The sequence below is a fragment of the Antrostomus carolinensis genome, unplaced genomic scaffold (assembly GCF_000700745.2).
Source record: "Antrostomus carolinensis isolate BGI_N321 unplaced genomic scaffold, ASM70074v2 scaffold34162, whole genome shotgun sequence".
Classification (NCBI taxonomy): Eukaryota; Metazoa; Chordata; class Aves; order Caprimulgiformes; family Caprimulgidae; genus Antrostomus; species Antrostomus carolinensis.
Window position 1 is genome coordinate 1,679 of NW_010302216.1, and position 26,743 is coordinate 28,421.

The 26,743-nt window shown below is 44.2% G+C and overlaps 2 protein-coding genes across 2 annotated transcripts; one reads left to right on the top strand and one right to left on the bottom strand.

Annotated features, from left to right (window-relative positions):
- Positions 1–954: 954 nt before the first annotated feature.
- On the top strand, positions 955–8,936 carry STOM (stomatin; the record flags this gene model as incomplete). The annotated part of the gene is made up of 7 exons (XM_010163739.1): positions 955–988; positions 2,299–2,402; positions 2,538–2,610; positions 3,482–3,564; positions 5,950–6,153; positions 6,627–6,761; positions 8,654–8,936. Coding segments are annotated over 7 exons (828 nt in total), but the record flags the coding sequence as incomplete, so codon positions are not given.
- A 1,750-nt stretch (positions 8,937–10,686) lies between these two features.
- LOC104518699 (gelsolin) lies at positions 10,687–24,292 on the bottom strand. Its single transcript, XM_010163738.2, has 17 exons — positions 24,089–24,292; positions 22,692–22,893; positions 21,593–21,747; positions 20,302–20,463; positions 19,909–20,058; positions 19,542–19,631; positions 18,476–18,608; positions 17,939–18,027; positions 16,912–17,127; positions 15,859–15,992; positions 15,054–15,144; positions 14,429–14,599; positions 13,343–13,517; positions 12,944–13,068; positions 12,332–12,409; positions 11,577–11,637; positions 10,687–11,163 (listed from the first exon to the last, which is right to left on the bottom strand). Exons 1-17 carry the CDS (start codon positions 24,221–24,223, stop codon positions 10,994–10,996), a joined length of 2,337 nt encoding a protein of 778 aa, XP_010162040.1. The 5' UTR covers positions 24,224–24,292; the 3' UTR covers positions 10,687–10,993.
- Positions 24,293–26,743: the final 2,451 nt, after the last annotated feature.

A 26,743-nucleotide genomic window follows, 5' to 3' on the forward strand; every position in this document is an offset into this window, starting at 1 on the left:
TCAGAGAGAAATACCATTATATATAATAATCATAATCAGAGTCTGGCTTTGGGAGAAGCAAACCCCAGTTCTGTAGAGTTCGCCGGCAGAACCCTCACTACCAAAGAATTTTGCCTTATTTCTTACTCTGGTGGCTAATCTTGAATGCTACAGATACACCTGAGAAATAAAAGACAAACTTTTTATTCTTGCTTTACCTGTGGATCACAAAATATGCTGGAAGTCTGTTTTCAGTAGTTCTCTAGTTCTTTTGTGGGGACTTAGTGAAAAGAATCTCTCTTGGAGCTGTTCTTTGACACTGCCTGTCAAAAACAAGGATATGTTTTGTCTCTGTGAAAAGGTTCGCGTATGTGATGGGTGAAGGAGGGCTGTGAGGTGGTGAAGGAGGGCTGTGAGGTGGTGAAGGAGGGCTGTGAGGTGGTGAAGGAGGGCTGTGAGGTGGTATGCTGTAGCCAGCACTCAGTGTGGTGTCAAATCTTTTATTTTCAGGGTGTTGGGTGGGCAGGGATGTGCCTCATCTGTGAGAGGTGTCACCGAGGCTGCGTGTCACACCTGCACCACCTCTGTCAGTCTCATTTCAGTGCTCTTGACCTTCCTGCTGTTTAGAACCCAGAATCAATGAGCCTGACTGAGAAATCTGGCAAGAACGGCCTGTTGGTGAAGTTATCCAAGTCCCACGAATGAGATGTTAAAGAATTGCAGTAAGAGAGCTCATTCCACAGATGCCAAGCGTGTTTCTGGTACTTCGTATAGTTTTTCACCAGACAGCATTTCTCTCACTTTTTGTATTGTGAAATATCCCACATGATGGGACAATCCTCGTTGCTACATAAAGTGTGTGCTTAGTCAATCTTGAAACGTTACATGATTTGAGTTGTGACTTCCACCTTCTGGTGGTAGTTCCCGTAAGAGCTGTAGGTGGTTGGTGGTGAAGACCTTGATGTTCAACTGTAGAGCAGAACTGAAGCAAGATCCTCAGCTGCTTTGGGTTTATGAAAGTTATGAAATAAAAGAGAGACGGAGAGAGACCTACAACTGGCCAGTTTTGTTGTACAAATTCAGTTGTAGTTGTGTTTGCTGAATACAGAAAACAATTCATTATATGATTCCAAGTAGAACTAAGCTAAAACTTACAGATTCTTTAATGCAGTTTCTTTCTAAGTCAGCTGCTGAGTGCAGTCCGTTAGATAAGACTCCAGTCCTTTTCAGTGTTTGTGGCCTTGATCAAGTCAGGGTAATATTTGCATATTTGCAGCCCTTCAGGGGTGTTTGCAGTTCAGCAAAGTCGGGACGTGTGGTCCTGAAGCAACATTCTCTCATGTCAATGTGAGAATTGGGTTTTTCTGAGCTTTGTGGATGCTTCTTGGCATTTCCTACCTTTGGCTTTGTCAAGGCTGGAGCGAGGAAGGTGAATTTCAATGTCTCCACAGTAGGACTGTGCTGGTTGTGAGTGCTTGTTTTCACCCTGGGATATCCCTGCTTGGCAGTGGGCTGCTGGGAGTCTTTGCTGGCAGCGTAAAGAACTTCCTATAGCTCTGGGAATGCTTCCCAGCACGTCCGCGTCCTGCCACGCTGCGTTGCTTTTTTTAGCCGTGTAGTATTTGAAACCACTCGCTCTTGTTACTTGCTGGTTCTGGAAATACCTTCAGTTGGTGTCATTTCATGACAGAGAAATGTCACGTTTGTTTTCTAAACATCAGGAGACTTTGACCAAGAAATGCTTTATGGAGAGTGTATTTCATGCCTGGCTGATCTTGCAACTGCATCTTACCCTACTTTCTATTTACACCAGTTCTGAGAATGGTGGTTTTCTCAGATCTGCTCCTCTGACAGCTGGAACACAGCACAAATTCTAATGCAAATTCTAAACGTCCTGCTAAGCCATGGGGTATTTGCATTTCACTCACTAAGCAAGTGTTGCTCTGACTTCCTTAGACAATAAAAGAACAAGATTTCTACTGCTGCCTGTTGGCCATTCCGTTAGAGAAAACTGGGGAGGAGAGAGGCACCCGAGAGTCATCTGTGCTTAAGTGTTAGCATACTTAATTCTGCATAGATGTTACTTGGACCACATTCCGCCCTCAGAATGTGCAACTTCTAGAGACTAGTGAAAATGAAAGCAAAATTTGGCTTTTAATTTGATTTCTGATCTAAACCTAATGAGTTTGGCCAAAGGAGTAGTGCTAACAGTGGCTTATTTCAATGTAAATATTCAATGTAAATATCCCATTGTAGGCACTTTCTTTAACAGGCACTCTTGGTTTTAAAAACCTGAAAATTTCTGCTCTTTTCTTGCAGATGACACTGATACCGACCTTGGTTTGTGTGGATGGATCCTGGTGATCACTTCACTGTTTTTCACTATTATTACTTTTCCTATATCCATCTGGATGTGCGTAAAGGTAAAATTGTTCACTGCGAAGCTGGATTAAAACTCCAGTGGTTATTATTGTTCTGTTTTATTTATTTGTTTAAAACACAAATTTATCTAACTGTATTCTTTCTTGAACTGTGTGACATCCAACTGTTTATCACAGATTATAAAGGAATATGAGCGAGCCATCATATTTCGACTTGGACGCATCCTAAAAGGGGGAGCAAAGGGACCAGGTATGTCCTGGAGAGCTTTCTTCATATTTATTCTAATTAAGTCATCAGCAAAATGATTGCTGCCTGGAGACATTGCGTTCCACTGGCAAATGGATTTCTCAACAATTTTGTAACTTCCAGTAAGAGGATATGTTACTTTATATGGAGAAGACAGTAAACTAATGATCTGTGAGCCTCACCCAGATCTTCTTCGTTAATTCATGGTCTTCAGGTAGAATCAAAAGCACAGAGTGTAAAGGCAGCAATAATGGCATCAAATGTGCCATTTAAAAAAAGAAAGAAATTTAGTGTGTCAGTTAAAACCCCAATGGTCTGAAAGCCTTGATGTTATTCAAAAGAAACAGAAGCAATTATTATTTGGTAGTTTTGAAAGGTTTCCTGTGTGTGTTAGAAATTCTGAAGAGATCTGAAAGAATGTTACTTTCAGCTGTTGCTCCTGTGGCTCAAAGTGACAGAAAGAGGCAGTAGCTTCTTCATTTTCATCCAGGTTTTGCAATCCTTCCACACAGCTGTAGAGCTGAAGAATTGCCGTGATCCAGCAGAATAAAAGGAGGTTGATAGTTTCTGCTTGCCAGAATTAGGCCCCACAAGTAACTACTGAGACAAATATTCAGAAGTAGCCATTACCAGTTCTGGGTTTTTTCCCAAATGTTGAAGATCTCTAAACAAGTTAGACCTGAGTAAGTTGAAGTTTCTCAGGATACTTTTTTGCAAATCTTCTCCTGGTTTGAAAGCCACTGACAAACATTCTGCTGAGCTCCTTATGGAAAGGGCTGTACAGCCACAGTGGCTGGATTTGAGCTTATTTCAGTGGCAAGTTTCATCTGTTTTAATGACCCATTTTCACATCATCTTGGATTTTTTTCTACAGGTTTGTTTTTTATCCTGCCCTGCACAGACAGCTTCATCAAAGTTGATATGAGGACCATCTCTTTTGATATTCCTCCCCAGGAGGTGAGTTTGCACTTGCCTTTGTATCTGCTAAAGTGTTTGAAGAATTTTTTGCGCTTTCTTTTTCCTTTCCCTCTCTCAGTATTGGGTAGCATGTAGTTTTCATGTAATCTCTTGTGCAGGTTCAATGTATTGTGAAGAAGACATTTATCCTTTAGTACTTATTATTTAATAAGAGAAGATCCCTGAAAGAAAACAAATTATGCTGTCCTTTAAGGAACAAATAAGATAACTTAATACTGCCTAAGAGCTGGAACGGGCGGGGTTTGGCATGAAGACTGCTGGACTTCATGGAAATCTGGAAGATTTCCAGAAGCAACAGTGATCTTTCCTATGGCAACTTCTCTAGATGTATAAGCTAGCTAAAATAATTAAATATATACATCAAATATACATCAAATTATATACATCAAATAGCAACCCAGGGTAAGGGTCCAGTCCCTTGTGTGGGTTTTGTGTACACGTTGCTTCCGTGTCCTGCTGTGCACAGGAGCATTATGAGGGTGTACCACACCCATTGTCATCTGATGTCTTTCAGTTTGAAGGTCCTAAAAAAACCCATAAAACCCCTTTTATTTCTAATCTGTTTTTTCTGTGGACATCTTAATTTTTTTAGCGGAATCTCTCCACTGCATTAAGGTAGCTGAACTCAGTGATGTGAACTCAGTGGATAACAAATGAATAAAAAACAACTAGGCCTCTAAAAATAAGTCAGTGAACAATTGTATGTTGATGATTAGAACTGTATCCCTTATGTATCTGGTGTATTTTGCAAGGCAAAAATGCTTGATGCAGCCTGTTGGGTGCATCTGTTTCCTGTCATATTTGCTAGTTGGTTTATTGCTCATCATTAATTGTAGATTTAGACAAATGGCAGCTGCCATGGAACACTCTAGAGGGTAATTGGTAGAAACCTAATCACTGGCAGGCAAAATGTGGCTGCAGCTGCTGCCGGGCATTAGCGAAGCCATCCATTCCACCGTCTTTCTGTTGGCTTGATTAAATTATGCCTATGGATTTAGGTTTGTTTATGTTCCGTAGGTTAAAGCAGAACTACATTTTTATTTGTAGAACATGGTTTCTGTGCATGCTACTTGTTCTTTTGTTATGAAAAGTCTGCTAAAATAGGTAGTTTGGGGAAGAACTTAGCAGGTAAGTCTGGAAGGTTCAGTAGCTCACACGTCCCTCTTGTCAAATAACATAATCGAACACGGAATTAGGACACCTCCTCTCATTGTCGTGATATATTTCAATCTATTTTTAACTTAAATTTAAAATATAATTAATATTAATTCTTTTTTTCTGCTGTACCATCTTCTAAACCTTCAAGAATATGTCTTTATCTTTGCAAGTACATCTTTTGCTTAACGTACAGTCAGTAAATCACTTGAATGTAGCTCTGAGGATGTTCACAAATTGGATTTCATCTGCAACTTGTCTAGAAATCACCACGTACTCATTTAGTAGCACAGGGTGGCATTTCAGCCACCAAGTACCTCCACGAAGGACAATGAACTGCTAGATAATAACAGAGATATTTCTAATTAAATGTTGAAGTAAGGCTAACACCCATGGAGCTGAAATACATCAGGCTGCTGGGATGGGCAAAACCAATTTTGTAAGGAGCTAGACACACTTCAGTGAAACCTTCCAGTCTCTTCTGAAATACCTCCTGGGCACGGCTCTCCGTTGCTCTAAGGTTCATTATACACTGACAGGCTTTTTCACAAGGTTTCTGCATTTCTCCAAAGTGATTTACACAGCCACTGCTGCGCTAGATCTTTAGCGCTGGCGTTCCTGTGTGAGGGAGTAAGAGTAACTGAGATCTGCCCTCAGCTCAGGCACACCTGCAGGGTGGGAAACTCATTTGTGATGTGTCTTTGGGAGTGCAGCTGAAACACACTCCCTCTTCCCTCGCTTGCTTTTTAAATAGGCTGCCTGCTTTGCCCTTCTTTTATAAACTGCCACACTTGCACACTTATGTCTTGCAAAATCAGTGGTCTTGAGACTGAAGTTGAACACAAGTGAACATATATTTGCGATGATACGCATTATTAACCTTTCTTCTTTGTACAGAAATATCCAGTGCTCCTCTCATAAATGCTCCAGTACGTGCTCTTAGCTGGAGTGCTCTAACCCATTCTGAATGTAGTTCATATTCCCATCTCTGCATTAAAACAAAACAGCTTGGAGTGCTGATGTTCCTGGAGCCTTTCCTGTGACCTCACTCCTTCATTACACGTATCTCTTGCAGAGAAACCTTTTGTTTTCAAGACAGTTGCTTTACCCTGGAAAAACTAGGAGTTTATCTAGTGAAACATATGTCATTCTCATAATAATTAACCATATATCTGTTGAATATTATATGCTTTCCCCATTGCTTTTTAGATCTTGACCAAGGACTCTGTGACGGTGAATGTAGACGGAGTGGTTTATTACAGAGTTCAGAATGCCACCCTCGCGGTGGCAAATATCACAAATGCTGACTCAGCCACCCGCCTTCTAGCACAGACGACTTTGAGGAATGTTCTGGGGACCAAAAACCTTTCTCAGATTCTCTCTGATCGTGAAGAAATCGCACACAGCATGCAGGTACGAGCAGCTTTACCCAACCAGTCCAGCAAACAATCAGTTAAGCAGCAAGCCTGTGGATAACTTACCGGTCAGGATTTAGTGTGGGAAGCCAAGATGTGATTTGGAACTTCTGGCAAAACCCTATCAAGAGCTACTGGGATGGCATTTTATAGAATAAAAATGACTAAAGCAATAATGGGGCTAGCAAGTGGGAATGAGGGATACGGGAGTGGAGGGCTTCCCTGTGTCATTATGTCAGTACGTCATTTCTTGAAGTAAATTGTGCCACAGAATTCCTTCAATATATTAATTTTTTTTTGTTAGTTTACAACAGTTATGCTTTTATAATTATCAAATCATAATATAAATACTAAAGCCCTTAAAGTCCAAGAATTGTAAGAGAACTCATTTGGTTTATTGGTGGTTCTTCAGATTTGGACTTTGTTTGCAGCCGGGTAGATGGCTTAACTTAATTGTCCTGCCTTATACAGGCCACACTTGATGATGCAACAGATGATTGGGGCATTAAGGTGGAACGTGTGGAGATCAAGGATGTGAAATTACCTGTCCAGCTGCAGAGAGCAATGGCTGCAGAAGCAGAAGCTGCCCGGGAGGCGAGAGCTAAGGTAGTGACATCAACACGTGGGTTTGGGTTTATTTAATATTTTTTTTCTTCATGAATAATTTAATGTGGTGATGTAGAGGATGAAGATTCTCAGCCAGATTGTGTTGTAGCACATAGGAGTGCAGAGCAGGGTTTTTGTGGATTGGTATCTGGGTGCTTGCTCTGTTTCATCATGGTTTGTGCAGGTGAGGTTACCTTCAAAAACACAGAATCTCAATTTTTTACCATGCTCTGAGAACAGATCAGAAACAGAACAATTTTGAGGCTGTTAACTGGAGTCTGCAGTGGATTAGAAGCCAGACTTACTTCAAGCTTTTCCCCGACTAGTCCAGATTTTTAGGCAAGTCCTCTGTTTTCTGTTTGTTACTTCATATGAGAAATAAACCAGCTGTAATTAATAGTTAGTTTTGTCACCCTTAAGCTGACCTGTGATCAGTTTGGTTGTGACATCTTATTCCCTTCTGAGGTGGGTGAAGGTGACAGTAAATACTGAAGTTTGGAGTAAAAATGGAGCTGTCCTTTGCTGGAACTAGGCGAGTTACCTTTCTCCTTAGTGTTCTGTGCCCTGCAATTTATCTCCTCTGGTGGTTTATTAATCCTGCCTTTTGACCTTCACAGACGCAATGATAGACTCTGTCTTTTAGAAAAACAAACAAAAACCCTAGCTGTAAAAAAAAAAACCAAAAAACCCACAACAAAACCCACCACTGTTTTGGTAGACAGTACAGGTTTCTGGTAGGTACTGTTGAGCTGCCTGCCTGTAGGAAAATGGAACTTGCATTGTAAATACTCAAAATTTGTCTTTGCAAAGGGAGGTTTAGTAGAGTTCATGTGAAGCCATGAAAGTTACATCTACTCCTACGATGTTCATCTCTGTCACACACACAGACACACACGTGTGAATGATTTTTATACGTGTATATATACGACTGATTTTCATATCTGCCACTTAATTATGAGTTTCACTAACTTTAACCAATGTTTAGGTTCTAATTAAAAATCCTGGGGTTTGTTTTCATGGGAAATAAATGCTAAACTGAATTTGAATAGACTGCCAGGCTAGCAATTACTGAATGGGAAGCTGATGGTTCACCTAGGAAAAGTTTTTAAGCCTACATTAGTAGTCCAAGTACTAACTTCTACATTTTTTTTTCTGAGCTTAATTACTTTATGATTATTTTTTAATCATTTATTCTTAAGTTTAATATTATATTCTGCCCTTGCAGTAGAACTCTGTAAGGGAAGGTACACTTGTCTGTGCTGACACGCACGTGCATTACCTCACCAGTAACTCACCTGTTAGAACAGTGCCAGCTGTCCTTTACCAGTACCCAGAAAATATTTCTGTTGTCCCAGTGCATGAGAACCCTGCTTGTAGAGACACATATGACCACAAATGTGGCCCTAATGAGCTCATCATTAAAAAGACTGAGGGAATAAAAAGGTATTTCCCCAGTAAGAAACATGCCATTCCTCTGCCAAGCCCTTGTGGAGACAAAAAAAATAACAGCTTTCAGTAAAAAGTATTTTCCATATATATGGGGAGTGCCTTCTGCTTTTGAGGGGCAGTGCTGCAAGAAGCACCAAAGAAGCGTTTACAGATTGAACAAGTGCAGCCATTGCTTTTTGAAGACACGGTGCCAGCTTTGGTGATCTGGCATCCTGATGTGGAGCAGGAGGAAAACAGGCGTACGGGCCTTGAGGGGAGAGGGGAGCAGCTGGTGTCTGAGCCAGAGAAAAGGCAGAACTGGTGACAGACCATGGTAAGGGGAGGTCAGTCAATCCAAGTGATGAGCACTTTGAGTCATGTACTTAAGGCTGAAATCATCCTGCAGATTTCTAGTTTATTACTGTGCCACAATGAACTCAATTTCTTTCATTTTGCTTCCCCAGGTCATTGCAGCTGAGGGTGAAATGAATGCTTCCAGGGCCCTGAAAGAGGCATCCATGGTTATTACCGAGTCCCCAGCTGCTCTTCAGCTTCGTTACTTGCAGACCTTGACCACCATTGCTGCAGAAAAGAACTCCACCATCGTCTTCCCATTGCCCATAAACATGCTGCAGGGCATCGTGGGTGCAAATCGCTAGGGAGAGTGGGAGGAGAGAGCTCGGGGTGTGGGTTTGTGCTCCAGCAAATGTTTGCAGCACTGAATTCCTGTGTATTATAGCTTATGGTGGTAAAGTGGATTTGCTGAGGAACCTCTTTTCTTATGCTGTGTGTTACAAACCTTTACATGTAATATTTGTGAATATGGAAAATCAACATATTTCAAATCTAAAACCTCTCAAGATGAGTACAAGCAGATTGTGATCTGAAGTAAGTGTGTATCTGTACTGTCGTGGATGGGACACCTTTAATCTATAACCTCCTCTTTTCCAATAGTATATACAACCATCTGTGGTGAAGAGATGATCCAACATGTGGAAAGAGAAATACTCCTTTTAATCATTGGATCTGTAGCTCTGCAAGGGAAGAGCCCTGACTATATTCTCTCGGAGTGTAGCTATAGGTGATGAAGTCACCTGATTGTTGTCACGGGGACTGGTTCTCTAGTTTACACAAGGAAAAGTAATGGGAGTTGATACGGAGTGAGAATACTGTACTGGGTGCTTCTGAGAATCAGGCTCATGCTCCCTAAAGCAGTTCCCTGTTCATGAGAAACAGTTGTTAGCCAACGTTCCTGACGTGGAACTTCCCACCTCTGTCCTGCCACACACACCAGTGGCACAAACATGCCGTAGTTATGGATACAGTCCCCTTGCTGGGCGTGATGTGCCTGTTCTAGATCTGCGCTTCTTTAAAGCACTGAAACGTTCTTGAGTCTGCCTCCATCTGTCTCTCCTGAAAAGGATTTAAAAAACCAAAGTACTGACTCCTGCGTTTTATCCAGGTCTAAAACCTGCTTCTGGAGGAAGGAAGGTCTCTGTAATTAGCGGGGGTGGTGATGTTGAACAGATGTTGTACTGTTGCTAGATCTGGTTAGCAAATTAGTGCTTCACCTGTGGATGCCCTGGAGTATGTGTTGTGAGACTAAGGGCTTACACTCGGTTCCAAACACCTGTAATCTTCACTGTAAGTTTGTTAAACTGTATTCATATTTTGTACCTGTTTAGTAGCTGTAATTACAGGTGAAAATGAGAAGAATCAGAGCCTGCACAGGAGGAGGCTCTTCAGGTTGCCACCATCACCAGCTTTGGCATGGGTCTGGAATTAGTAGGAGGTGGTGATGAAAAGGAAAAGCCAAGATGAGCGATACAAGTGCCCTTCTCACACTGGCCCACGTAAAGTTCCTAACTTGTCTTTCCTCACCTTTCTGCTACCATCAGTTCTGTATTTGCAGGTGTTTTAGTACAGGTGAGCTGTGTGTACCTGTGCCTCCATACACTGTGCCTTTGTCACCGTTAGGGAGAGGTGCCCTGGCGCTGGTAGGGCTTGAGCTCATCGATGCTGCTGCTTTTCTGCCTGTTTGCTGTGAACTTTTTCTATTCCTCTGTATCATAAAAGCAATCTATGCATCTGTGTCTGCTTCTGGACTTTTGATGTAAGTTGAGCTTGACTTGTTGCTGGGAGAAATAGGGTTAATGAAGCTGTGATAATTAGCATTGCTGTGCTCATGCAATGGCACAGCTTGCAGTTGGTCCTTGGGGAAGAGGAGCGAGTCTGTAACTCCCACTGTTGCTGCTGCGGATGGCTGCCCCCGGGAATTCCTGTTGACACCAGGAACATGCTTTTTGCTCTCATCCTGAATAAAAACACATGCTGTTTACTAATGAGTGACTTTCTGAAAGAGTAGAGTCCTGTTAATTTATTGGGGTCTTAATGGTTCTGGTGAGGGGAAAGCAAAACAAGCCCAAAACCTCACAAGTCATTTCTGTAGCCATTTAGTAAAACCATGTGTGCAAAAACTGGCACAAAGAAGGTTTAATTTCCTCAGGTGTATTTGTTTCAAGTAAGTTCAAACGTGGGATCTACAGGTTCTGTTTCATATTTTCTGTGTAACAAACCCCACCACTTCTATTCTTCACGTATTTCATACAAGCTTTATTGTATTAAATATAATCAAAGCAAGGAGTAGGGTCAATGACTGGTCATGATTGTTTTCGGTAATTATTGCACAGCTAATTGGCTATTAACATCACTGCCTTGTTAACGTGCATCCTGCTGGAGGAAGTAGCTTTTGAAGGCATTGAAGGCACTAAACTTGCTCCATTTAAAAAAAGAAAACGTGTTACTTAGACATCCACGTCTGCCATCGCTCTCTGTAGAGGATCCACAGACCAGTAGTCGTCGTCCCAGCCCAGGAACCAGCCGGAGAAGGTTGGTGGCTCAAACCCTTGCTTGATGACTGTGACCGGAGTCCTCTTATCTCGGCTGGCCGGGTCGGTTTCAATGTACCGCTTGGCTGAAAGCACACGAGCAGAGGGAAAGCTCATGGAGCACCAGCTGCTACAGCTTAATTGTAGCTAAATGGATGCTAGAGGTACAAGTTCACATTGTTCATTTGAAACAAACAAACAAAGTTTTCACTCTGATTTTATCTACACCCGGTAGGAGATGGACAGGTTTGCAGAAAACTGACATTAGGATGTAAAACGCTGTAACCCAGTGGCAGCCTGCACCCACTTACCCACACAGGGGCACTGCACACTGATCTCAGGGATCCTCCTTTCCCAAGAGATGTGATCTCTTTGGTCACAACACTGAATTTAACATTGTGATGAGAACAGGTTTCTCAGTATATTAAATCACCTGCCTTATGACCAGATAGCGGGAACATCAAAAATGGTTAGTTTGGAGAGGAACATGGGACATTACCAGATTTCAGTGCCTCAGTCTTTTCTTCTTCTTGGGCGTCTTTCCCAATCCACACAAAGACCTAAAGATAAAAAAACCCATGAATTATTTCAGCAACACTCGATCTCATGATGAAAGGAAGGAGCACTTAGACAGAGTCTTGGTGAAGAGTGACACAGAACGAGGACGTCCTGGTGTTGGTGTGCCTGGACTGTTGAACTCTGCGACTAAAGCTCTTGGTAGATACTGAGAAGTTTTCTGACTGCATTTCATCTGCATGAATTCTAGATACATGAACAAATTCTACACTAGCTTAACATCAGGAAACACCAGCAGGTATTTGAACATTTTCACATAAAACAAGAAATTCCATCTGTAAATTGGGTTTTGGTTGCTTTACACACAGTCTGTTATTGAAAAACAACAGAAAATGTGTTGGTGTCTTAAACCACTGAACCCTACCCCTGGTTCCCAGTCCTCTCCAGGTGGGACGAGGGTGCTGCCCTCGAGGAGTTTCCAGACTGGGGAGTACGTGTGATACACGACAGCCTGTTTTCTGCAGCCCTTTAGCTAACCAAAGCAGTGGCAGGGCACTAACTCTCAAGTTCTGGATGTAAGTTCTCTTCAGTGTCACTAACAAAGTGATTTGTTCTCAGGCCTGAAGATGACAGGACTCATTTCATACAACAGCTCTTCCAGCTGTTGTAATTTGGGTCTCAATCTAGAGCCAATTTGTGCCTCTCTGCTCCCCTTGTCACCAGGTAGATGTGCCATACCTGATCCCACGTGTCAAGGAGCATAACATCATCTGTAGCCAGGTCATCCTGAGTCAGATCTCCAGGAACTTCTTCAATCTGCAGAACAGAAGGTGAGGATGAGCATGTGCTTCAAGCACCATTGCACCTTCTTCACAGGAGAAATCCAGTTCACAGAGGTTCTTAAGTTTCAGCTCTGGTCAGTGAGATGCATTAAGCTGGACAGGGGCACAGTATCTGACCGTGCAACTCGAGCTGTGTCACAGAGGTGTTGCTAGATCACAGAACACAAAATCAGCCTCTTGTCTACCCAGAGACAGTGTCTTTCACTCATGCCCAAGACTTGTAACGCTGCCCCTTTTACCTGAAAGATCCACGAGTTAAAATCTGCGGAGTCTGAATGGCAGCTGCTAATCAGGGCAGGAGCAGTCTGATTTCAGAAAGCTGCTGTGCTGACACAACAGCGGAACAGAACCAGCTGCTGTCTCCACAGAAAACTGGTGCCGAGGCAAGTCCTCGGAGGAAGATGAGGTGTAACAGCCTGTTGGCTGGCTCCGAGCAGACTGGGACCAAGTTTCTCCCAGCTTTGTCAGACAGATGCTGAATTAATTGACTTTCGTCTTAGATACTCACAATGAAGCGTCCGCTCTTGTTGGAACACGCAAAGAGACGAGGGGGGTGAGCATCCATCTTCTTGTCCTTCAGCCGGGGAGAGGTACGGTAAGGAGCTTTTCCTCCCAAAGCTGCCCAGAAATTATCTGCAAGAGAGAAAGAGATCCTGATGCTTCTACTGTTCATGGAAACCACGGTAGCCAGATGGTTTGGGTAGGACCTGAAACACTTTTCTATATCAGAAAGTCCCAAGGGCCTGCAAACACGAGTGCACTGTTATAATGAAGATACTTTGGAGAAGCCCCTCTGTGCCTATGTCCACATTTCCTTTCTCTGGGAGACAATAAAATATCCATTAAATAATTAACAGAGTGTGCAGCTACACAGGAATGATCTCAGACTCCACTGTCCCTCCCTCACCTGGCTCTCTGCCCTCAGAAACCTGCACTGGGCGAGCTCCCAGTATCTTCAGCAGCTCTTGTGCTCCTGATTTCTCAGCATCGCTGGCTCCTTGGCCAACCCAAAGGTAAGCAGCAGAGGGAGTTTTCAGGACGAAGGCATCGTTGGAGTTCAGCTGACTGGCAGCAGGATCCAGCTGAAAAGGAAGAACATGGCACGTGTCAGATGTAATTGTCCTCTGCACAGAGCCTGTTACTTCAAAATAAAAATCAGTACCTATCGTTGAATGAACTGCAAACACGATATTCCACACAAGCACGAAGGGTTGTAAGAGATGTCGTATATTTGTCTGTATCTGGCTGATAAGTCAGACTTAATCATATGAGAAGAGTAAATAAATGTTTGTGTTTAATCTACAGATACACACGACCTATGGCCCCACAGCCTGGGCCTGTCATTTTGCCAGTCTTTATGGTTATGACAGGAGACAGAAGAGTTTGCTGAGGACACGACTATCAAGCAGCATCCCTGCTGCTGAGCCTGATCAATCATTAACGCAGTTTCCTCTGTGTCAACAAGGACATGCCACCCCGAGGCCAGGAATTCAGAAAGTTGCTGCAGACCCAAACCTCTGCTCTTGCTTCACCCGTTCTGTTGTTGCGTGGGGTTTTTCTGTGTGCATTTCCTTCCAAGGGAGCAGGGCCCTCAGTCTGTGTCCTGGCACAAGCCCTATTTGCATATTTGGTATTTAGCACTTTTTGTCTTCAGTGTTGTTGTCACACAGAACAAGTCACAATGGCCAGATCCTAACGGTTTTCAACAGTGTTTGAAAAGTGTCACAGTATGCAGGGTGCAGCGTCTCGTGGGGACTTAAAAGGTCTTAAGTGTATTCAAGGTGATATTTATAAACTAATTAAAAGATAATTATTATCACTACTTATCCACGGGAAAAGAGGAATCTTTTAACAATTTGTGAAGGTTTTAAAGCGTGTTTCAGTTTACATCAGTTTACATCAAGGGCTCGATCTGGCCCTTGTTCTGTTCCAAGGGGTCATGCTCCCACCAGGGCCCGTGCATGCAGCATGCAAGTTGGCTCTTTCCACGTACCTCTACTGCTCTGGTGGCTCCTGAGGTGCTGGATCGGACCTGGAACAGCCGTGTTGCTGCAGGGGCTGTCTGACCTCCTTCCCGAGAGGTTCCACCCTTGTACACAATCAAGGGCTTTCCACCAAACATACTCATCAGATGAGGCGGCTCTTTTCCTTGCACTACTCGTTTCTAGAGAAAAAGAAACTTGGTGTAAGTTTGAAGCTGCTGCTGAAGAGCAGCACAAGATGTACTAGGAATGGCCTTTACGACCATCCTTCCAGCTGGAATATCCATACAGCACCCAGCTGGTCACAGGAGCTTTGCCATCACCTCCTGCACAAACCCAGACCAGTCACCATTTCATTGTAATTGATGAGCGATCCGCTGGTACAGAGGTAACAAGGAACAGCCCTAAAAACCCCCTGGCTCAGACAGGCCCCTTGAAAAACTTCCTTGCATAGTGTAGCTGGAGCGTGGGTGAGGCACACACCTCCTAACACCGACCCCACAGCTGCAGGCTGCCACCACATGATGGTTTCTCCACTGCCAACCAGTATCACGTAACTATATCTCTATCTCATCCATTTCCACAGTGTTTGGGGTTTTTTTTTTGTTGGTTGGTTGGTTGTGTTTGTTTTTTTACCTGCACAGGGCTGCCTCCCAGCTCCTCATCCAGCTGTACTGTGAGGAATGCAGAGGTTGCAATTTCATCTTGAGTGGAATCAGCACCTTGCCTGAAAGACAAGGCAAAAATCTGAGTTTTATTTTCAGCCATTCCCCCTCACCTTACAGAGATCAAGAGGAGGGAAGAAAAACTTCTGTCACCAAACCTCTGCAGCGCTTCATTCAACATGAAAGAGAAATTCACTATCCTACATTGGAACACAGTGATTACAGAGGGAGAGAGAACATTTTCTAGATAACAAGGACAGATTCTTTAGTATCTTCATCTCTATCTCCCATTATCTTTCCAGCAGCCAGTTAAAAACCCCCCGCCCGTTGGTACTGCTATCAGGAACTACACATGCAGCCCCTCTACAGACTGCATCCTTTCTGGAGAAAGGAAGAGGGAGAAGAGAAAGGAAGAGGGAGAAGAGAAAGGAAGAGGGAGAAGAGAAAGGAAGAGGGAGAAGAGAAAGGAAGAGGGAGAAGAGAAAGGAAGAGGGAGAAGAGAAAGGAAGAGGGAGAAGAGAAAGGAAGAGGGAGAAGAGAAAGGAAGAGGGAGAAACCACTAGCACAGTAATTCCCCTCTCTGTCCCACTTCAAACAAAACATTCCAGACCTCTAGCAGTGTTTTGTCTGCAAGGGAAGATTATCCAGTGTGACATTTTATCCCCCTGAGGATCCTCTGTAAGTGGGAACCAGCAGTGATTCATATTTGAAGAAGTGGACTCTCAGCCCCAGGTAGCTCCAGTGTTTCCTGACTTGTATCAGGAAAACTTTCTTACCAAGTGTAAATAATCTGTCCCTGTTTCCCAGCGTGCTGGTAATTGTACAGGATAATATAGCTGTCCCCTCCGTAGAACTGGCCGTACGTCGAGGGATCCACTGGCACTTTCTCTGAGCCTTCTATTCTCCAAATCTAGAAAAGGAGATGAGCAGAAGCTGAGTTACACGGGACAGCAGGATAACCAGACTTTCCTGTCACAGCTCCAGTTCCTTTCCTTCCCCAGTTCAGGCTGAGAACCCGCAGGCCACAGCCCCACCTGCTGGGAAGGCCGCTGAGAGCCTGGCGTGTGACAGGCGTGTGGCAGGCGCGTCACAACCTGCAGCGCCTGGGAGCAGGACACATGGAGCTGATCCTGCTGCGAGCTCCCAAACCTGCAGCGGGTTGGTCAGCACTGGCAGAACCACTGCAGAAAATGGGAGTTGGACCAGCAGCACCACCAGCCCTGATGCCCATCTGGTACCAACACGATCGTTTCGATTTCTCTCAGTCAGGAATGGAGCTTTCAGGCTCCTGTCCTGGTTTTTAGCTGGGCCAGAGCTGGGTTTCTTTTTAGTAGCTAAAATAGTGCTGTGTTCTGCTTTCAGACTGGGATTTGTGATGAAAGAAACACTAATAACATCCCAGTGTTTGCATTTTTGTTGCTGGAAGTGAAGGACTTCATGTTTTGGTAGTTACAGGTGCAAGATCTCAGCACATGAATCCAGATGCAGGACAGGTGCTCTGAGACAATCACCCATCACACATGTATAGCAACAGCGAGAGTAACAGGGAAGAATACAAATGAGGAAGATGTCCAGGTCCACACTGCTGGGTGAAGCATTGCCAGCAGGGAAATTTTGGGGTCAAAATTAACAGCTCATCTACACCGCTCAGTTGCAGAGCTCTCAAAACCCTGCTGGTATTGCTGGTGTTAAAAATTCCCCCAGCATTTACGAAACTGCAGTGCTGAAGATTCTCAGGCCTCCACCTGACTCACTGCTCTTGCAGGAAAACCATCAAATAGCAAAGAAAATTCTGGAAACCTTCCCAAAGGGATTCTGATGCTGCTCACCTGTTTCCTGCCAGAGCCGTCATCCTCCATCCCGTGCTGGGCAGCCATGGCCTTGGAGGTGTGCAGAGTGGCAGCATCAAAAGGTACCTTCTCGATCTTGGCAACGTGACCAGAGACGTACGCCTGCCCCAGTCCTTCTGTCTGGTCCTTGTCCCGCCAGTTCTTGAAGAATTGCTTAAACAAAGGTGTCTCACCACTCTCAGGGAGGACTTGGACCTGAAACAAATGAACCAGCCCATCAGGAGCAGCCTGGCTCCCATCCCACACAGCTCCAGCTCTGGCTGCTCCTTGCTTCACGTGAGCCCTGGGCTCAGGCTGACGCAGAACTGCCCGGTACAGTTCTGAGATCACAGCAGCCAAGTGCTCGGTGCAAGACACAGCATTAAGACCAACATCAGGACTCACTGACGCCGTTATCAGAGACCCAGCAACCAATAGCACCTCCAGCTGTCACCACACCCGGCAGATCTTCTCCAAGAGGCACATGACAAATTATCTGTTTGCTCCTTGTGGTCACTAGTTTGAAGGGATCTGTTTCTTTCAAGCCAGTGTTATTCAGTCTTTGAGCCTCTAACTACACCGAGAAGGTCCATACTATCACAACCAAAGGTATGGATCTCAGGATACTATGGGATGCAGAGTCAGCCTCAGGTGAGTTCTAAGGAAGGCTGAAAGGTTGTTAAGCCTTTAGAATAATCCCCCTCAGAACAAGAAGGGCAGGTTTATCTACACCACCTCTTTTTCACTCTTTCAAGAACACCATGGAAAAGGTGAAAAAGTATCCGAGAGGAAGAAATGTTAAACACTGGTTGTGTTGGGATAAATGGTATTTTAAGGACACTGCCAGCCCAGGAGCAACACTGCAGTATCTCCCTGCAGAAGAGCAGACCACCCAAAACAGGAGCTACTTGAAGGACTGTGAGTGGCACTTCATACAAGCCATGCTCTCAAGTCCATGGCCTGTGTGGCACAAAAGTAACCCCAGTGGTGCCTGGGGGTTGGCTGTATGTGGGCTGCATGTCCTTACCTGGGTGTGTTTTGGATAACCCATCTTATCAATAAACTCAGAAGCTGTTTTCAGTGCTGCCTTCTTCTCTTCAGAGTTGGCACTCTTGCCTTTTAATGAAAATGGAGAGAAAAGAGGTCAACTTTCAAAAAGTTCTGCACACTCAGAGAATAAACTGCCCCAGGTACTTCTACCTTTTGCAACTGTATAAGGGCCCAGCTTGCAGCTAGATGATGCTAAACAGCAAATGACAACTGTTCTATCTCTTTGATGCCTTTTGTGATGGCTGAGACAGCACAATTACCTTTCTACTTATGATATGAGTTTAATCCCAGGACCCTCCCTTTAATCCTCTACACTAAAGACCCTGTACCTCAGCATGTGACATTTCAGATGAGAGAGCTTTTTGGAGATTGCTAATGCTATCTGAACTCTCCCTGAAGAGCACCACCACCATCAAGCCTATGCTCCCCTACTCAGCTTGAAAGAAACAGGGATTGGTAATGGGGTGAAGCTCCCGTGCTTGCAAAATCAGCTTCAACTGCATCACTATGGTACCTTTCCAAACAAAGATCTTTCCGTCTGTGCCATGGTCCAGAATGAAGCAGTCATCTGTACCCAGGGCTGCCTGGGAGAAGGGGTTCTCATCTGCCACCAGGGAGACTGCCATGTTCCCAGCCCCATTGGAGACCTGTGATAACACAGCACGGAGATTAGATACGGCATCATCTGTTCCCTGACAGCTTCATGGCGATACTCCAAAACTCAGGGAGTGGAAGGGAAATGAATTTGAATGGTTGGCTGCTTCAGGCACTATTGTTTTCCAAACGGGATACCTTTGACACAGCAACAGTATGACAAAAACATAACACTTACTCTGAAGATTTCAAGAACTTCTAGCAAAGCAGATACTGCTGGGGCCAAAGAGAATTTGATCCAAAATGGTAAATATCCTTGGTGCACAAGCAGCCAAAGAAATATCTTCTAAAGCAAACCAGCTGCACCCCAGAACTGCAGGGGACAGGCTGTGAATAAGCCTCCCTGTGTCAAGTGGGTTTAACAGTCTGAGTTCTTGTACTTACTGATGGATAAAGGTCCACATTGCAAACCATCTGGGCAATATTCACCACATCAGCACCAGAGACTGCGTGGAGAAGATTCCTCCCAAAAAGTCTTGGACATTCTCCTACACTTACACTAGCTGATGGCAAATGTGACCTTCCAAATCGTTGCTTCCTCATGCTCACTGGATGTAGAAAGGGGTAGATCCTGGTTCTCAGGCTCACTATTTCTAGTTCTTTCCTGTGATCTTCCTAACACATTCCTGATAACAGAAAGGAAAACTCCCTTTTTTCCCCATTTCTTTCACACTCTGCCTTTCCCTCAAAAATTCCTGGAAAGTCCCAGCTGTCTCCCTACGGTCAAAAGTGGCGATAAAGACAATAAAAGCATGTGGGTATGCAGTGTAGTAACCAAGGTTCACATATAAACTTCATAAAAAGCTAACAGCAGAGTGAGGCAGAAACAGGACTCAGAGCAGCTCCTCTCTGCTGTTCCAGCTCCACATCATCGCACAAAGATCACTCCATTCTGCACAAAGCTATTTGTCAGGGTTTCTTGTTACCTTATAGAGTTTTGCCAGCTTTCTGTTGGCCGTATCAGTTCTGGTGTCATCAGAAGCTCCTGGTGGCAAACTGGGCTTTGGTCCCAGGACCTGTGAGAGACAGAAACAACATTACCAGCCAATCCAAGAGGATCTCTGTTCCCCAGATACTCCAGCCACCAGAACAAGTAGAAGAAACTTGTAGATCAATAACAATGAAAATATACTCTGATGTCCCAGCCATGCAGAGGACCACGTCTGCGCTGAACTGAGTGTTTATACCATTAACTTCATATGTACAGACAGACACTACGGAGCCTCTTCCCACCCACTCTTCCATACACCACCCTTCCCACTCCAGCACAGACAAATGGACAAAGCAAATAACCTGAAGCATTTCCTCCCTCTCTGATCCTTCCTCCGAAACATAGACCCTGGCGCGACCGTTCCGCTCGTTGTCCCGAATCCCCTTGGCCAGCACAGTGGCCTTCAGCCGTTCTTGGCGGTTGCTGTTGGAGCCACACCACTGAAAGATGTTCTGAGGGAACAAAGAAAGACCGTACAGCTGTTAGAGCAAAGCAACCCCCTCTAGATAGAGACCATCTGGACCAGATGGCAGTATGGCCAGGACTGAGAGATGTTACACTCGCTAAACAGTGTTTCAGAATGCTCAACACTTGAGATAGCTCCAACAGAGTGGGGAAAAAAGTCCTTATGTGAACTAATCAGATACCTCCTGCCCCTGAAAGTCTGCTAAACCTGTCTTTTACATGGTACTTACACTGCCAAGGTCAAGGATGAAACAGTCCCCTGTGTTGAAGCTGTCCCAGGTCACCGGGACCTCCGTCGCTCGGACTACTCGCCTGCCTTTGACCTGCAGAAGCCTCTGCATGGTGACTTCATTGGGAACAACGTGTCTGAAGCCAGAAGCCACGCCGCCAGCCTAAGGGAAAACCAAGGAACAACAATTCACACTTGTGCTGTTGCTTCAGAAAAAAATAAAATCCTACTGGTTTGCTGTCAGTGAGCAGGTTTTGCCTCTCACAGGAAAGAGGGTCAGCAGCAGCCTGCAGAGAGAGATAGTTCAGCCTGGCTGGGCTCCTGTACGTCATCCATCTATCGACACATCCCAGCTATCCACTCGCATAGCGCCTAAGGGACACTGACACAATCCAGTACTGTATTTGAAGAAGATCACAGTAAGTTGAGATATTAACAGGATTCACTAGGACTGGTGGGGTGAAGAGTATATTTCCGTGTGTATTATGTGTCCTGCCAACCAGAAATTACCCCAACCTCAGGATTCACCTTCTCTGCTGATAAAGAGATACGTGGAATTACTTAACAATGTAGGAAACAGGACTCATGTCAGTTATCCTCAAAAAAACCCCATAACTGAATTCAAATGAATTGAAAGAACAACAAATGAGTGGGAAATAAGCAAAACAGAAAGACTAGGAAAGTCTTAGCCATGATGAAACATAAGCACTTTGCAAGCACTTGAGCTGATATAAATTGGCCAGTAGATTCTTAACAAACATAACTGGTTTTGACCGTGTATTTGTACTTCTTCTACCCCATTTCACTGCAATGGCATGGAAGAGTAACTCCTGCTACTATTCATCTACGTTACCAAAACATTACATAGGCTAAGGGGTGGGCTAAGCACAGGAAAAGAGACTGGGAAGGTCAAACACTGTTATGTAAGTGGGGAGAAATGAAATCTAGTGCGCAGGCGTTTCCCGTTAACTCAGATTGCTGTTTCTAAAATTCATTCCAGACCTTTTGGGACTATTCTTTCCTCTGCTTCTCGAAGAAAAACAAAACCTTGATTCCTAAAATTTCCTGGGGTTTTGCTTGTGTATTATTAATTCAGCCAAAGCTCTCCCACTGGGATGTGCTGTTCTCCACCCTGTCAGTTCCAACTCACTGAAAACATCTGGCTGAGAACGGTTTTTAAGCAACTGGAAAAAGGGCAGTTCTCATTCTTCTGAGAACTGGGCAGGGGGCAGGATGCCATTTTTTGCAAACTTGACTCAGCCTGGTATTATAAAGACCCAGTCAGCACCCACCTTGTACTTGATGCCCGATTTGAAGTAGCCCAGGAAAGTTGAGGACTCATGGCCTTGCACTTCGCGATGCTGAACAGCCTTCCCTTGAAGGTAGTCATCCATCTGGACAGTGAATATGGCAGCTGCCCCACGCTCATCTTGAGAGCTTTCATCTCCTAAGAAATGAAAAGGCAACAGCTTGGAGGGAACGCAGGGTTTCTGCCTCTACGTTCAGCTGCGCAAGGGAGAAAGCAGATTACTGGGAAGTTGAGTTTCCAGAAAGGTCTGCAGAACAGCCATTTCCAAACGTTTCTAATAATAACCCCAAACAGCAGCATAAACTGAGTATTTCTCTGGCAGGTTACAATACCATCGTAACTGCTTCACAGCTGTCTCTTTGATAGGTATCATTCACTTTTCTTTTGCCATTTCGCCCTGTCCTGGAAGAGAACTTGCTGTGGAGCAAACATGCAGACAGATCAGTCTGCAGGAAGGCATTATCAGGCTTTAGCAAGGCTGGAGATACTAAGGTGTGATAGTATCAAAACCCAGGACATAATGGTGCACCAGTTCCACAGCAGTTTGCCTCTCTGGAGCTCTCTGGTGTGGAAAACCTATTGAAAGATGGCAGATAGGACAAGCCAGCATGCAAGTGTCTCATGTAGCTTTAGTCAAAGAGTCTCAGTTTTACAGGATGTGGAGAGACCTTGCCATTTACTCAGTGATATTTACAGCAGAAGGACAGTTAGGAGGTCTGAACTTCAGGGGGAAAAAGTCCCACCCATTGAGTCAGGAGGATAACAACTGGCCTCCATCCTTTCAAATAGAAAGGAGCTCAGCTGCCCCTTTTATCTGAGATCTTTTTTCTCTGTATGCCTCTGGAGAACAGGGACTTTGTCACCTTGATCAGAAAAATCTATTTCTAGGTACAGGGATGGCTGCACTCAGTACTGCAGAAACAATTTCAAACATGTGTGCACCCCAAATTGCATTCTCGCTGTACTGCCAGTTCTGCTTTGTATTTCCTTGGGTAACACTTGCAGGACAAGGCTGGTGCAGTGAGAGGAACAGAGTTCACTGTGAGCTCCTGGTTCAGCAAGGACACTCCCCTCACACTTACCTAACCAGAAATGCAAGTCGTACTGCAGGTTCCCACTGCGCTGTTTGATGGTGTTCAGCACCAGGTAGGAATCTCCTGTGAAGAAGTCTCCATACAGATTTTTTGGCACTGGTACCAAATCAAATTTCTCGATTCTCCAAATCTGAAGGCCAGGTTCCTTCCCAGCCTTCGAAAACTCAGCGTGTTCCACCATGCTGACAGGCTAGGGGTGAGACAAAGACAGTTACTCAACATGCAGAGTATAAGGAAGCACGTGTTTAAATTACATTGCTTCTGATCTCTCAACTACTGTTCCAGGCAGCAAGAGGGAAGTTTCCTTTTTTCTCTTGCACTGAATTTTGAAGGAAAATCAAAAAGTGTGTGTGTGGAGGGTGTCTCTGAATTGAGAACTGTTAATTTTCACTTCAAATCAACTCTACTTCCTGTCTTATTCCTGACTTACTCCTTCCTCTGTTTTTTGTCTACCTCTCCTGATTTTACTCTACATATTTTCTTCACTAATCTATAGCTTTTTGATACGGCACATTAAGTGAAAGACTAATCCCTTTGCTGACTATTCTTTCCTACAAATGCTGAGGGCCATTCAAGACTGTAGGAAATAAACTCCTTGTAACTACAGATGTTGCACAAACATTATTTACAGTTTTCCTAAAACCTGTGTTACCTTACCCAGCTCTTTCTGGAAAATGTTGTGAATAGCATCGAAGGGTTTGATAATTAACAGGTTTCTCGTATCTCTTCTGTTCTGATGAGTTACCTCAGTACTTCTGTGTACCTGCTTCCTTATGCACACAGCACGCTGCCCTAAGGACACTGCAATTTGGGTTTAACACGTGTATTTCATACTAATGCAATGTATTAACAATATGCAATCCATTCTTCTAACAAGCATAGCAAACACTTTTCTATAATTATATTATAAAAGAATTCACTTTGGTAATACTGAAAGCAAAGAAAACATTTCTGTCGTATCAGCAAAGGAAGTTTGTCCGTGTATCACAGCATGCCTTTGAGTGGGATCAGAAAACAGGGAAGGAAACATTAAAATGTTATATTAGAAGCATCCAGTATTTGGACAAAGAAGATAGTTCACAGTAGCCGATGGATAAAAGTACAACAGGCTTAGCTTTCAAGGCAGAAATAAAGAATGTTACAAAGTAGAAAGCAAAATAACAAGTCAGCTACCGGAGTGATTCCTAAGCTGAAATCAGGTATCAGAGAAAGATGGAAAACAATTCACTTTATCACCATGATTCCAGTCAGCCTAACTTCGTTACTCCCAAATTCCCACTAGGAAATTGGACAAATTTCTTACAGAGAGTGAAAAGAAAGCGTGACTCGCAAGTAATTGAAAAACATAAGTTTTTCAACGTTTAATTGTGACGTTAATCACTTACCACAGCTGAAAGCACAACAGCTGCTGTAACAACATATCCAAGCCCTGCAACAGACATGGAGCTCGCACAGCTCAGCTTCAGAGCCACTGTGCAAAAAATGGGGAGAAAAATGTAACTGAAGTCCTGTTTGCCCATTTCTAACAGCAAATGGGCTTCTCCCTCCTTCTGCTGAAGCTGAAGGGAGCCCCAGCTCCCTCCTCCTCTTGCTGCTAGTGAAGATGAACAGCAGGAGCCAATCTTTTATCAGGGACAAACACACCCACCCACTCAGCAATACAGGGGCGTAACGCCTTTGTGCAAACAGCGCTCTTTGGAAGTCTGAGACTCCTCCAGCCACTTACAGACACTGAATCCCAGCAGGCAACAACTCAAGACAATGTGCTATCCATTACAGCCCACGGTGCAATTACCTTCCAACAAGCCAAATACCTAGTCAGAAGGCCAATAAGAGAGGAAAAAAATCAAGAGACATCAGCAACACAGGCAACATCTTGTCAGTTGAAAACTGCAAATAAATGGAAAGTTGATGAGCCGCAGAGGAACAGAGAAGCTGTTCCAGATGGCAAGGGCTGCAGAGAAAGAGATTTTGGAGATGAGAAGAACAGAGAAGTACTGAGAGGAAACAACGGAATAACCTGAGGATGGAGGGAATACATCCTCATCTCTCTGAACTTGTCAGAGGAGCAAGATGCAACATTCAGCTTGTGCTTTGTGCCTGAATGAAATCTCCACACAAGCTGCTGTCGCAGTGATACACTCTGGAGGGGCCGGGATGGACCAATGTATTTCAGCTCACGTGTCAGTAAAGGGGCATTAATAGTCTGGTAGGTGACAGAACCAGAGGTCATTCAATAATTTCACAAACAAGTATTGCTGAGGGTGTAGCAAGACCCTGCGACAGGACTATAACAGCCATCAAACCCACTCAGTTCAACGGAACCACAACACAGTGCAGCTGATGGTAGCACAGCAATGATCTGCCACCGGCGTAGAGCTTGTTCTTCCCACTGTCTCATGCTTCAGCAAACCAATCTAGTGCATTTTCCAGGTGTTTGCAGTAAATAAACTGTGCAGTAAACTTCCCATTGTGGCACCCTGGGACCAGAGCAGCCCTGTGCTCTTACCAGAGGACAGAGGTGCAAGCAGCAGCATCGGTGACACAGTATCTGCCCAAGGACGAGCAGGGACCTGCCTCAGACCTGCTCTCTGGTACGTGGCTGTGACTATCCTGGAAGGTCAAACAAGGATGGTAGGAAGAACATAACTAATGCCTACATGTGGTTGTGCTGCTGGTTATTCTTTCTCTTAACGCACCCAGGGATGAATTACCGACAGCCTGAAGTTCCCACTTTCAGAATCTTTCAAACGATGCTTAAATAAGAGGCCAAATCCTCTACCCACAAAAGTCCACGACACAACTTCCATGAGGGCAAGAGCAGACCCCGCTTTGTGCCTTCTCCACTCTCCCTGAGAAGATTTTCCTTCTCTCTCTCTCTCATTAGAGCACTCTGTTCCTTTGTTGTCCAAGCTGATGCATTTTGTTTTGAAATCTCACCTTGGCAAACTCTGATTTAGTTAATGTACCTTTGTAAATTTCACTGGAAATTCTCAAACTAAAATAAATAATAAAAACAATGTCTTAGTCTTGCTGGTGTTTCTGATCTCTGTGAAGGAAGTTCAGAGTGTCTAAGACTCAGTGAAAAAACTGATGGAACCCTGACTGTGTCCTGGGTCAGCTCCAGCGCTCTGAGGAAGGCTTCTGCAGCTGCTGCACACCCAAACCAACACGACTGGGTTGCACAACATTAGAAAGAGATGGGTCCCTTCCAAATGGAAAAGTACTTTGGACTTTTTATTAATAATACCTGTATAGGGCCAAAATTCACAGCCTGAAGGTGCAAACACCTAGGATAATCTCTGTTAGCTTCCCGTTTTAGGTTATATTCTAATCTGCAGATATATGCTCATAAACATAAATTATATTTTGGAAAAACAATTTAGTTGGTCTTCTAATTAACTTGGCTTTTTATAAGTTTTGCCCTCAGTCCAAGCTTGCTTTGCCAACTAGTTGCAGAATGTAAATACAGGCAAAAAAGAGAAAGGAGGGTAAATTGTATATTAAAGTGTTCTTTGGCAAAAATTAATCTGAAACGTGTCAGGAGGGAATAAGTGTGATATACTCCAGCAGCTGGTATGGTTTATTACTGCTGTCAGCAGATGTTGCCTTGCTAAATCAAGCCACAGAAATCTGTGCTCTGGATGTTTCATTGAGGGTAGATGCCAGATGAGTTTTCCAGGATCCTACCGAAAAGGATGTTCTGTTGGAGACATGGGAAAAAGGCAAATTTCAAGCTGATGTTAATAAAACAGTACAGCTTAGTCACAGAAAGGTGCTACACAGAGCCAACATCTTATGCAAAGGGAAGTTATTGAAGGAAAACAAGGAGGGGGCTTGGAATCCAGGCGTGCAGTGCAGATGGATCATCTGAACGACACTTGGCTGCATAGCGATAAAAACAAGAACTTCAAAAGTCAGTGATTTGAGCAAACAGTGGAAGACAACAACTCCTGATGGTATCCAGATGTGCAGTTACCACCGTCACGACAGGCCAAGCTGAGAACACCCCATAACGGAGCCTGGCCTACAGAAATTAA

What these genes read in the sequence shown, in the direction of transcription:
- LOC104518699 (XM_010163738.2), bottom strand. Translation starts at nt 24,223, where the DNA reads ATGGGCAAACAGGACTTCAGTTACATTTTTCTCCCCATTTTTTGCACA. An exon ending in AGCTGGCAAAACTCTATAAG is followed by an intron (nt 18,609 to 19,541) that starts GTAACAAGAAAC and finishes GTGTTATCACAG; the next exon opens with GTCTCCAATGGGGCTGGGAA. An exon ending in TCCTTGACACGTGGGATCAG is followed by an intron (nt 11,638 to 12,331) that starts GTATGGCACATC and finishes TTTTATCTTTAG; the next exon opens with GTCTTTGTGTGGATTGGGAA.